Consider the following 13,825-nt stretch of genomic DNA (forward strand, 5'->3'; position numbering starts at 1 on the left):
TATTTCAAACTTCTCTCCGTTCCATTTGACTGTCATAAGCCCTTCCTCTGCAATTCCACCTAGACCTTTAATCAAATTCATGAAATCTTTTTCTCCACCATCTTCTTTTGAAATCTTATCAACCTCTTGGGACTGAGGTCTATACAAAGTGAACTTCATATTCTCCATTTCCTCTTGAAATATCACAGAGAAATGATTATCTCTGAAATCTACCTATTACTTCATTTTACCATCATGCCATCTGACCGTGCCCTCAACATGTTAACAATGAGATACCCATATTCCTTAAACAATGACAAAGGGCAATTTTACAAATCTGGCCAGGCACGTGTGCCAGGTCACCTGCCTGCATGCTCTCCTAAGCCCTCACCACAGTCCTACCAATTAAGTATGTAGTTGAGACCACGTAGTTTGCAAAACAAAACAGTGAGGCTCTCCCACTGAGTTCTCTTACCAAAAAAGGGTGTAGCTGCTCCCTGTTTTAACCCTGTGCTAGCTGGGCTGCGTAGCTCAGTCGTTTCCAACTTTTCACCACTAAGGACCCCTCATTAATTTCCTCCCATAGACTTCCTTGTATTGAGTGGGCCCTAGTTTTAAAGGAACTAGCTTTTCATTTTAGCTAATCAAAGCCATACATCAATAACTGCCAATCAAAGTTATTGAATTGAATGACTGCTAATCCAAAGTAGAAGAGCCCGCCATTAGGTGGCACGTAAAACTTTATGGTGGGTGAAAGAGACAATTTCAGTGGCCTTAATGAAGTACTAAAATACACCTTCCCAGATCCCTTGGGATTTCCTGTAGACTGGGAACCACTGGGCCAAGGGTTTCTTCCATCCTCCAACTTTCTCTCTTGGGTCTAAACCAACAAGCTGGCCAGCAATCCTGCCACACCAGCTTGAGTCCCATTTGGGGCTGCTTCCACACCTTCAGCCCTTCTCCCCCGGGTTGGGCAAAGGCTTCTGCGCCCCCCAGAGGAGCTCCTCCAGAGCCACAGCTTGGCGCTCTCCATCACAGTCCTTAATGGTCATCTCAAAAATGAAGTCCTTACTTCTTGTTTGGCTTTTATTTCTGAAACACTTAGTGTTTTATGAAAACAACACAGGCAGCAGAGGATTGGTTGCTTTGGGACCATCCTATAAGGCCAAATATTTCAGCCCAAGCCAAATTCTGCAAATGTACATCTGAAGAATGTACAACAAATATACACCAAACGGATGTCCTGATTTACACACTCCACAGCAAGTACATTTTCCATGTTGGGTTGCAACTCAAGGAGAGTTCACACCTCCAGAAACTGTCAAGTAGAAACAATGTCTTCTAAGCACATTTCTTCAGAGACTCAGAAAGCTTTACATACATTATCTCATTCAGCACCTACTTTTCTGTTAAGAAGGTGGAAGGCGGGGATTATCATCATTAAATGACAGTTCTCAAGTGCCCTCGCACACACTGTGAACTAGCCATGATCCTAATCCAAAGCAAAAGGCAAACAAACAAGCGTAAGAATTACACAGTTCATGAGGCCGTAAGTAAGTTAGTTGACTACACAGTAATTAAGAGTGTGTTGGCAGGCCAAATAGAAAATGGGATTTTAAGGTATGTAGTCCTGTATTTATTTGACCAAACTGATATCCGCACGTGGACGTGTGTGAATAGATATCTATCTGTAGGTATATAGAAAGATACATAAATCTACAGATCTGTGTATGTGAAACAATTTACATCATCACACACACAAGTAATAACAAATCAATATTCATAGATTTTGGAACATTTGAAATATGTGTGGGCAGAATGACCATTTTTAGAATAAAACTTGACTCCCCTGGGAATATTTTATAAAATGAACCCATAAATATCCAAGAGCTATTTCTTAACCATTAACCATGCAAAGGCACAGTGGCTGGCTTTGTCCTTTGGTGATTCAGTTACGAATGGCATGACTGCTACTGTATTCCCTGATATCTAGAACAGTGCCTGGCAAACAGCAAAAATTCAATCAATATTTGTTGAATGAGCGTGTAAATATTCTGTGGGTTCTATGATACACAATTTTGAGGATTCAAACCTGTTTGTACAATTGTCTTGGCTGTTTTTTCCTAACAATTTTAAATAAAAGGCATCTGAGAAAAAAACTTTAGGTTGGCTTAGTTAGGCTTTGATTCAAATGGGATGGTTTGGGGGAAAATTTCCATGATACGATGAGATGGGGTTTGAGAGATTTTATGACAGAAATTGATGATGATGATGATGATAAAATAATCATCATGGCTCTGAGAACAAAGGCATTAAATACATATTAATAATTAGAAGAGGTGGTTCAAAGAAAATGAGTACCTCAAAATGCATTACAATGGGCAAATTGAATTTGGTCCCAGGGAGAACCAAGCTGTTCTACTGAAAGAATATTAAACCCTAGCATTCCACTATTAAAGGACACAGGGGGACAATTCTATGGAGAGTTGAGTTAAAGGCCACCTAGGAGGATAGTGCCTACCCACATAGGTAAATTCTCTCTCCCAGAGCAAGCTGGGAAGGGGCTCATTCACTTTCTGTGGGTGAACACACTTGTCCCATGAGGCCATTTTATTTAAAGCTTCTTCCTTCTGGATCAAGTTCATTGGTTTTTATATCTCAAATCTACGTGTAGTCCTCGCTCACAATGCATGTGTTATTATAAAACACCTTTCAGTATGCCACTGCTAAAACGGAGTGTTCTAAACAAATGTTCTCTGAGGGCAATAACTCCTTAATAGAAACTGCATTTAATAAAACTGGTAGTGATTCCAAAAAGAAACGGGGAAGGCACATTCAGAGAAAATGTCTGGAAGAAATTTGCAATTAATATTTTACAAGACATTTAGATTCTGCCGACTCCTCCTTGCTGTTAAAATTTAAGAGCTTTTTCAAAACTGTATTCCTCTCTGTTATTACATCCTTAATTAAATTAATTTATACAGTGAATGCTCTAACGATACTGCTGTAGATTTTAAATCAAAAAGCCTTATTGCTAGAGACAATATGTGTTAAGACCTTGAAAACAGAATGACATAAGGCACAGTGTTGTCACTGGCACAGGGACACTTGGCCCTCACATCTGATTATTGAAAAGATTGTGGTAGTTGTTCTGTGCCTCAATTAAGGTCTTTATTTTATGTTTTAATTAAGCTAAATTAGGTCAGTGACAACAAAAAGAATCTCGTAAGTTGCCTTTATAAGGATTTCTCTCTGGGAAACACAATGGTAGGCAATGATGTTTCTATTGAATAATTCTGCCATTTAGGTTGGGCCTTCCTGAAATCTTAAATAAAGGGGATCTCTGAGCCCAAGTGGCTATATTGTCAAAACAAAGGCAACCAAAATTTGTCCAAAAACACAAAGGGTTCAGCTATGGAAAAGGTCACTCTAACAATTTTTCACCACGCCCAACAGCTCTTCACAGAGTCCTTCTTGTGCAGACGTGGTCACAGTGTTCTCTTCAGACTATGGAAGCATTACTCACTAGGGATCTCAAGGGGGTGTGTGTGTATAATTGGTATAGCTTAGTGCCCAGCACATAGCAGACACTCAATAATCATTAGTGATTTGTTCATCTAATGAAATGTCAGTAATAAATAAGGCACTGCTACCTAAGATTTGATCTGTTGCTTAAATGTCAAGCCACTACTTCTAGAAGAGAACATGATCGAACTAGGGAAATGACCCCAGACTCTCATTCCTTGTTCTCTGTGTTGAGCTGTCCAATTTGCTCCCTTTATTTATTTATTTCTGGGAAAGATTTGCCCTACACTAACATCTGTTGCCAATCTTCCTTCTTTCTTTTTGTTTTCCTCCCCAAAGCCCCAGTGCATGGTTGTACATCCTAGTTGTAAGTCCTTCTAGTTCTTCTATGTGGGCTGCCACCACAGCATGGCTACTGACAGATGGGTGGTGTCGTTCTGCAACTGGGAAACGAACCTGGGCTGCTGAAGCAGACTGCGCCAAACTTGAAGTGCTAGGCCATTAGGGCTCTGCTCCCTTTATTTCTAACATAGGGTTTCTAGGATTTATGTCAAGCACTTCAGAGGATGTAAGACCCAGTGTGTTTCTCAGTTACAAGGTAATAGCTGCTTTGAGCAACATGTTCTTAACGACTTCGCACTGCTGAATAAGGCCCTGATCCTTTACCCTGTTCCCCACCACCTTCCATGTAAAGAGTCTATAATCCATATACGACATGAGCGGAACGGTGCCTTTAAATAAAAATCTAAGAGCACACAGATTCAACCACAAAACAAAGAATGCCATCAGCTTTTTCTCCCCTCCCATTCTAACCAAGTTCTTCACTTCCCTCAAGAGCAAAAGATGGTACCTAAAAATTCATCAAGTTTGGTTGCATGATAAAAGTTCCATATGATAGAAAACATCAGCTGCAAAAGAAAATTCAATAGGAGGAAAAAAAAATCAAACAAACACCCAGCACTATTTGATCTTGTTTTAAATGGAAAGTTTTGGACACTTTAGAAAAAAAGGCAGCAAGTGCCTTTTTAATGGATTTTATCTGCAGGAAAATGATTATAACCAGAAAAGCTTTAAAGTGTCAGCTGGTGATGCATTTTTTTTATCCCTCTTATTTTTATTCAGAAAGAAATTGAAGGCATATGGCAAAGTGCATCATTAATTTCTTATTAATTTCATAATATGAAGGCAACCAGTTAAAATAGTGGTGGTACAACTTTAAATTACCGAACTCACTTGGTATTTAATGAGAGATTTAGCACAGCAGGGTTTCTGTTAAATTAAGTTGTGCCTTCACATCGCAGTGGGAAAACAGGTGTATATTGGTTTAGAATTATGGAAATGTTGACTAATTCCAAGGCTTGTAATCAAACAGCAAGGCACCCTGTAATATTTTTTCCCCAAGAATATGCATTAATCTTTTATGTGTGGTCCCATTCTTCCTGTCCACCGAAAGCTCACAGCTGAAAGGAAACCACTTGCATCTTTTTCCTGTCGCTGTCAAGGGTGAAGTTTATCAGATAAAGCTATACAAAAACGCAAGACGTGGAACTCTGATCTCATTTACCTGATTTGAAATGGCAAATGTAGTCACAGTGTGTGCGCTGGGATGGCTATGAGCCTCCCAAACAGATCTGACATTCCAAAGTTTTCATTCAACCCCCCTCAAGTAATTGGGCAGATGAAATTGAACTGGATAAAAAGAAAACCGAAAACAGTCCACAAACCATCTTTTTCAATCCCAGAATTATCGTCCTTAATAGTGGGTCTCCCAAATCACCATCCTTGATTTCTGCATGCAGAATTTTTAGGGAGAAGAGAAAGACATGTGCAACATTTTTTCTTTTAATACAGAAGATCCTATTTTTTGCTCAGAAAACGGTCAGAGAGTAAGATGTCCCAAACAGAAGCGTATTCATCAGTCACTTGTCTGTTTTTCAACATGGCCCGTTGATCATATTAACTCTGGGTTTCTTGAGAGCATCTTCACATATGAAGATGGCATGTCAGGAGCCACGCTTCAGTGATGAGGGGATGAATTCAAATGAACCAAGCTTTGTGTTAATTCAAAATAGGATGTGATTTGGCATCAATATACCCTAAATGCTAAATAACAAATTCACCATCTCAAGTATTTTTTTTTTCAACAAACATAGAAGGGATGTTGTGTGCTAATTACTGCATTTCTTTTTAAGAGAAGGAATACAAAGGGGTCTTTGGGTTTGATTAGGAGACTGGGGAATAAAAATTATTTTTTTCTGTTGTTGGCTGAGCCAGGAGATACTTGCCTCAGTTGTTTCATTCGATAACGTGACCTAATGCTGCAACCTCCTAGAATTTACATCAGAAAAATTCCACTTATATGGAAAATGAAACTGAAATAATATATTTATTTTTTAAAGTCATCCAGCAAAGCACTTAGACCTACTAAAAGATGCCTTACTAAAACCACCTTAGACGTTTCAGAGAGAAGGAGTTAAATTGGGAGGGAGAATTCTGGTACCTCCCGCTTGCTTTTTCGAACCTTCTTTTTGACTTGCTCACACGAAAAGGGGAAAACCAAAGTGGTGTGATTCAAGACCAAGGACCATAATTTATAACTTTTGGGTGATTAAGAAGCTAATGTTTTGAAAAATCTTTTGTTGAGTATCTGGCCACGACAAACATTATAAAATTTTCAGTGGATCTAAGGTGAGTTAAACAAATGCTATCTTTTCTGGGGGGGGTGGGGTGGGTATAAAATGCATATGTTAGTGTGTACACACACAGAGGTGTTTGCATACATCTGCAGAGACAGCTAAATGACACCAAGTTAGAACTATATCCTGAAAACGTTAGAGACATCATGTTATCTTTCTTTTATTCTTATCAAACCAGGTTTCAATAAAATCATTTTCATTGTACTGCTTACCACAGGTTCTTCATTACAACCAACGCACAACATTATGATATTAAATTAACTCATCACTGATGACCGGGGTCAAGGGAAAATATTCAAACAGCACAGGGAAATTTATACTAGCATGCACTATATAAAATTGCCAAAAAAGCCCAGAAATAAATGTATTCTGATGAAGCAGCGAAACACATCGCTTCATTTCTAGTGAACTGTGCTAATCATCAAATATTACTGGGAAGGAAATGGAAAAAAAAATGGTAAGCTTTCTATTTTCTGTTCTCTATCAACATGAAGCCACAAATTGGGCATTAAAACATTGACTTTGTTAACCACCATTGACTGTTTAGAAACCATTAGGAGGTTTAATATTATGGCTGTACAGGGTACATTTTGTCCTTTCAACAGAAAATCTAAAGACTAAATTTGAAAAGGGGTTCCTGGTGAGTAAAAGCTTTTCCTTTTCCATTTGCCTCTCTTGTGTGTGTTGGGTTTTTTCTTTTAGCCTTTTAAAATCTTAGCCCACCCAATACTCTTTGGCAGCCACGGCGACCCAGTGGGGTCACTCTGATTTTCTAACCAGGGGACACACTCTTTGAGAGCTCTTGCGTCAAGCGTTAATGTCAGTTCTTCTTTCTGGGCTGGCCAGCTGGTTTGGCTGCGGCAGGGGATCAGCGGGGTCAGCACACACTCCTCAAAAGACCAAAGTCATTTTTGGCACTAAGAGCCCATAACTAGAACCTTCCGTTGAAAGGACCATTTTCAAGCAATAAAGTGATTTTGGTACAAAAGTAAACCGACTCACCCCAGGTAAAGTTTTAATATTGTGCAGTGCATTCTGGGCCTCAAGTGCAGCTTTTCTTGTATAAAATGTTACGAAACAACAACCTACAGAGAGAAATGAAAAGGTTTTAGAAATTTCCGTGAATGCTTTGCTTAGATATAATGGAGACTGTGTTGAACAAATAATCTACTTAAAAGGATGCACAATTTAAAAATAATAAAGTGCATGAGCACAGTAATAACAACATCTCAAGCATTTACACAGTGCCTTTCATCCTAAATCATACTTATTAGCTTTCCCCGCGTTGGAGATCAATTCATAACTGTGCACCAGCTACCTGGAATACAGCTCTTCAGGAATGAGGGCGGGAGGTGGTGGGTGAATTGTTAATGGGACTTGTGGTGGAGCAACCACATTAAGAGAAGTGTTTCATCACAGTGACAACAGTGGAAACTTACATTAACTATAATTTTCTTAAAGGTTATCTCTAGAACATCACACTTTTCAAACACTTTCTAAACTCAAAGGTTTAGACAACTGGATTATAAGCTTCTTAAAAGTTAGGATAACACTTGATTCTTTTTTGTCTCCACCGTAGTACATAATGGAAAGTTCCACACATGAGATACCCAATATTTATTTGCCAAAATGAAAGACTCTATTTGAACCAGTTAAGAAGGTAAGTTACGACACAGGTGGGCACGCGCTCTAACAGATGTTTGCAGACTCTGTGCCATGCATTAAATATGGCCGTGGCTCTTCAACTGGCAATCTCCTGATTCCTCACTTCCAAGAGCTGTTGGGAGTCCAGACTGGATGGCCCCCAAGAGAGGTCAGAAAATATCCTTTCCCCAACCAACTCCCTCCACCAAAGAAAACGACGTCGAAACCTCAGACCATTCCTTCTGCATTCTGAAGGATGGCTGCCCGCTTCTTCAACCTATAGCTAAAGATACTGGTTTACATTATCTGGTTAGACCAGGTAAAGATATTGCTTAATAATTTGTTAATTCACATTCAGTTTCTTAGCACAACCAGGCTTGAGAAAACAGGGTGGCCAAAAACTTTAGAAACTTAAAAAAATGCTGCCTCTGATGTGGGCTGTCTTTGGTAAGTTGGGCTGAGAAAAAAAGTGGAGAGAGGCACTCAGCAAGATGGTACATATTTTACCCCAACTTCACTGAAGGATCCTAATGCAAGGAGAGTCTGAGAGATGAGGAAAGCTTTGAGAGGTCCTCATACACCAAGTACAGCAAGAAGCATGAGAGAAATGCACGGCACTCAGGCATCAACATCAGTTCTATCTGGGGAATGATGTAAATAATACCCGGAGCAGGAAAAAAAGGCACCGCTGGAGAGCAGAGAGTTGGCCCCACAAGCCATCGAAGATTTAGAATCATAAACTGGCCTTCTGATTTTTCAAAAGAAAAACTCATTCAAAGGAGTAGAAGAAAATAAAGTACAATACCATTCATACAACATTCCTTAGTACATCTAAGATGCTTCCTCCTCATTTGGAAAAGAAACTTGGAAACTTGTCATCATATACTTGATTTCACTGGCATCTACCAAGATTAAATATGCAAAATCTTCACCTTCTGGACAAAGTAGAGTGTGACCATAGCTTCCTGGCATTTAAAAAACTCCATGCCTTCAAGGATTGGAGACCCTTAAAATATGTCATATACATGAAAGAGGAACTTGAAAATTATGAAGTTTCTTTAAGGAGTCACAGACGGACAGACTGATCATTTTTACATGAGCTTTTCACTTCAGCTTCTGACTTCTTTGACCAGAGCTCATTTGGCTATGCTGTCTGATAGTAGATTTTTAAACTGAATTTAACAAATTAACGCATGATTTTAGCTTCACTGGCATAACGTACGTCCAAGAAAGGCTACAGGAATTGCTTCAAGTCAAGGAATAATTTTAAACAGGAAAGTCAAGTCCCAGCTTCCAGTAACTTATTGTAATAATCCTAGGAGGAAAAATACCAACTAGGCTTCACTGGCTTGGTATAGAAAGTGTAGGGACCTGGAAATGGCCACCCCAAGATATGTCTCTTTGGCATCAGGATTATTTGAGGCTGATGGCTTTTGATAAACTGGGACAGGGAAGGAGGCTCTGAGGAATGGAACTTGCCCTTTGTTAGGACACTTTTACATTTGTAAGGTAAATCTCTATCTGTAAAAGTTGCCTCCCTCTCTGTACCAGGAAGAAGAAAGGAGATGACCTACTCTCCAAAAACTCTTAATCAATACCAAAGGCAAGGACTTAAAATCTGCATTTTATTGTGCTAGTCTGGTAACCTCCTGTAACTGACTTCCCTCCCCCTCCCAACGTTGGCGTCTCCTTAAAGATTAAGCATCTTTCTTTAGGCTGGGAACCAACTGTGGCGCTCATCTGTGACCCCCACCCCCAGCCTGAGGCAACACACCTGCCACCCCGCAGCGTTCACTGGGACAGCAGACCTATCTGTCGTTTCCATCAAGCGCTGTGCTGACAGAGCAGCCTCGTGACTATTGTAAAAGGGACTTTTCAATCACATGTGAAACACCCCGTTTGGGGGCTATATAACCACTCTGTGCACCCCACTTCTTCGGTGCCCTTTCTTCCTTCGGGAAGAAAGGCCCCGGGCCATGGTTCCTCATAAAGCTTTGTTTAATTTTCTCTTGCTATTCTGTCTCATGTGAATTTAATTCGTTCTCCGGCCAGACGAACCCCCATTTGGGGAGAGGACATGTCCTCCTCCCCTACAAAAGAAAAACAGGAGAAGCCATAACCTTTGCCTTCCAAGGCTTCTAACAAGCAGATTCTCAGTAGTAAGTTCTCCTTTTCCTTTCCTGGGCTTCTGGGGTTGCCTTCTGGATAAGGAAACAATGGGAAAGCTCTGAATTTCAACCTCAAAGCTTCAAAGAAGGGGCAGAATCAGATACTTTCAAGCAGGTAGATTTTGAGGGTGTGATACTGACACAAAGAAGATTTAGGGATGGAGTAGAAGTTATAAGGCAGTTTCCTTGCCTGGAAAGAAGGCAATTAAGGAAGAATAAGCTCAGGAGATGAAAAACAACTCTGGCCACGCTCAGAGTTAAGAAGGAAAGGCCTGGGTTAGCCTAAAAGAACAGTGGAATGACAGGGGAACTGAAAATGGAGACAATGATAAGATAAAAGCAACAAGGAACAAAAATGATGTAAATCGAGGGAACCTGGTATGTTGGGCCAACCTGAAGAGCTTTGGCCAACATGTGGGAGCCTCAGGAATCAAGAAAGCTCTCCTGCCTTAAAAACACTCAACCAAAATCCCTACCTTCTCCCACAGCCGGATATTCTACCAGGAAGGCGCAGTTCATTTCCCCTTTAAGTATTAAAATACTACCCTTGGGGAAGGTAACATTTAATTGTTCCCAGCTATTTACATCTTAGTATGAATCTGGCGTCTTTAAGTGTTTTCCCCTTGAACAATTTCTTAGTGAATAGCAGGTGGGTTTTTTAAATTATTATTTTTGTTTTTGAGAAAGGGCAAGTTTGAAGCTGATCTCTGAGCAGTACAGGGCAGGGGGTGAGGAGAGAAGAGGAATGAAGAGAGGAGACTAACGCACAAAAGGGGAGATGGGAAGATACCCCGGATGTCAGACTCTCTTCAATTTCACCCAGGGCCCACACTGCCTGTGCAACTGACATGGTGAAATCAGGGATTTATCACTACAGATCCGCTTCAAAGTATGCATAGCTCTTAACTCATTTATTCTAGACCCACTTAAACAAAGGTGGTTTTTTTAAAGGTTATGTCAAGATAAGCTCTAGTTCGGGCTGTAATACATGGAATACCCTTGATAACACTGGTGACATGCTTCCCTCACTGCTTACTGACCAAGAGCCCAGCTCTATAGAAGCCATCCTTGGCAAGCAAACTGGGAACCTTTGAGAAACACCCACATCTCCAGGTGGGCACAGCTCCACGGCTTGGTGAGCAGAGCCCAGGCTTCATTTCTGCCCCTACTGGTAGCCTCAGCTGGGCATCCTCAAGCAATGAACAACTTGCACAAACATGGGGATTCTGGATCAAACAATATTATTGAGAAAATCACCCCAAGACTCTTCTTTTGGTTTCATACATTGGGCTCCTGAGTGATCAAGGGCAAGCATCTTCCTTCTCTGTACCTTAGCTACATTAGTTCCATCATCTCTAAATCCATGAAGAAAAACCAGGTCTGCCAACAACCCCTAAAACTACACGGATATACAGGCAAAGTGCTTCATTCAGAACCAATTTTTTAAAAGTCATAATTATTCTTTACCTTTGGTGGGCTAAAATTGTCTTATGCGTCATTCAGTATGCATACTAATTCACTTAACAAAACAGTGTTTGATTAAGTTATCCTAAAATTTGCAGGATAAATACAGAGCTACAAATTTAAATAGGCACCTTAGATGGAACAATTTGTGTTTTCCCCCAATGGGACTTTAGTCTGTACACTTCCAGAATAAGAATGGTTTGAAAGACTGTTGTTTCTATGAGTGCTCTCCCAGCTAACCACAGTCTTTTCTATCCATCTATCACTTGATATGCTCACTTAAAATCTTAGGTTCATTGACCTGCAAAGATTATTTCAACACAGGAAGGGAGAAATATCATTATCTGCCCTAATATGCAATTATCATGGCAAAAGGTGAGGGAGTTACTCAAGATCCCAGAAAACCCATGAAGCCTCACTAAGGTTGGAATTTTCTTTCTTGCCTACCCTGACTGCAAGTACATCTGTTAAGGGAACCACCTGTCTCTTAGATTTCCCCACGCCAGCTGTAACTCAGGTCTGAAATTTACTGGATTCATTTTCAGGTCAGCTGCAACACCAGATGGCTCAGGCATCTAATTCGGGGGACAGGCCCCCCTCCTTTTGCAGGTTCTGTTTCAAACATCATTGTAAGGTGGGTGGTTAAACATTGACAAGATCCACAGGTGCTCTTCCACGGTCAGTGGTGGCCACATGCACCAGAGGAGACGACCCTTCCAGCTTCAGTATCATTCCTGGGATCACGCTTTCCCTGGTGTCCAGGGAGTGCAGAGAAAGGTCGCACCCCAGGTCAAAGATGGGTAATCACTGGCCAGGGGACTCCAGGGGATTAGCAGAGGCTAATGCAGCTTGATGAGCCAGGTGCTTCAGCAAGTCTCAACTCTCCTCTCTCTGCTTAATGCTGCTAATTTTTGCTGCTTCACATTTTTCTACTCGGCCCATTTGACACAGTCTAATAAGCACTTGCACTTGACAATTCTTGCTGCCTTCCTCCACTCATTCAGGAGTTTCTGCCAGCGGCAGTCGCCAGCTTAGACAAGATAAACATGCCACTCCACATCCAGGCTACTTTACGGTGTCCCACTTTTCAACAGTTTCAATAATTCATCGTATCAGTAAGAGCTCTGGGTTGGAATAAAAAAATAAATCCATCTTTCATGTGTCTATTTATGAACCCCACCCCATTATTTCTCACCAGGGCTTTTGAAATTCACAGGTGAAACAGGTTCAGTGGTAAAACATGAGAGGTGATTCCAGAAGCAGGTATCAGTGTCTCAGGCCTACAGAGAGCCTACCATGTCCACTATTGAGGACTCCTTTACTGATCACCAAGAGATGCTGATGAGTCTGTACACACCTTAGGTGGGTAACACATTAAAGCTTACTGGCCATTAACATCTCCCTGTGAATTCATTTTGCTGCTGAACTTTGAACATCTAGCAGAGCCCCTAGGAAGGCAACATAAGACAGATCAATTCTGATGGTAGAGAATGTCTAGAGAGAAAGATCCTGGGGTGCAGAGGGCTATCCGTGGGGGCCGGCCGGTGCAAGGCCTCACAATGAGCATCTCTGGGTGAGCAGATGGGCCCGAGAGAATGAGTCAGGGGGACTGCATGCCTTTGACCGCCCAGATTCCCAGAAGTTGGCAAGTTTAGCAACCTAGTTGCATATGTTCAGCTTGTAAAGCAATGTGTAATCAGTATAATTGTGCGATATGATTAGACCATCTTGTATCAGGAGTTGAGAATGGCAATTCCCAGAGTGGCTATGTGCTCCATACTCCAAATAGGGTAGATGGCGTCTGCCTATATCTCTTCACAATAGTCCCTATTGTCATAAAGAGTTCCCTCAGGTATTTCGCTAGCTTAATTGCTGAATAAGTTGAAACACTGTTAGAAGGCTCTTGTTGTTCCCAAAGATAAAGCCTCAAAGAAGACAGGCCAATGGTATCTACACACACACACACACACACACACACAAACAGCAGTGCATTTAAAATCATAAAGAAGACACTTAACTTTACTGAAAGACTCTAATTTTAAACGATCTAGTAGATTTATCCTCAAAGAAACCATCTGGATTATCACAAATCTTTTCAAACCACAGCTGTTTCTCTTGAAAATCTTTACTTGGAAACTCGTGGTAATAATACTCACAGGAAAGAAGAAATGCACACTTATGTACAGATAACCAGTTTTATCGTGGCTTGCCTTGAGTCAAACAGCACTTTATTTACATTTTTCAGTGTGGAGGGCAGTGTAGACAGGGTAGAATGATACCAAAGACTAGATTTTACAATTAGTTCTGCCCTTAAGAACACTGACACCAGTCTCATTAAGTGAACTTCTT

General features: G+C 40.8%; 1 protein-coding gene across 13 annotated transcripts in view; it reads right to left on the reverse strand.

Annotated features, from left to right (window-relative positions):
• CELF2 (CUGBP Elav-like family member 2) overlaps nucleotides 1-13,825 on the reverse strand; it is a 507,313-nt gene that overhangs the window by 107,781 nt on the left and 385,707 nt on the right. For all 13 annotated transcript variants that reach the window (XM_046678505.1, XM_046678506.1, XM_046678503.1 and 10 more), the window contains one exon: nucleotides 7,203-7,285. In XM_046678505.1, coding sequence (XP_046534461.1) covers nucleotides 7,203-7,285 — 83 coding nt within the window. The remainder of the gene's footprint in view (nucleotides 1-7,202; nucleotides 7,286-13,825) is intronic.

This window comes from Equus quagga, chromosome 12 (genome assembly GCF_021613505.1).
Source record: "Equus quagga isolate Etosha38 chromosome 12, UCLA_HA_Equagga_1.0, whole genome shotgun sequence".
Taxonomy (NCBI): domain Eukaryota; kingdom Metazoa; phylum Chordata; class Mammalia; order Perissodactyla; family Equidae; genus Equus; species Equus quagga.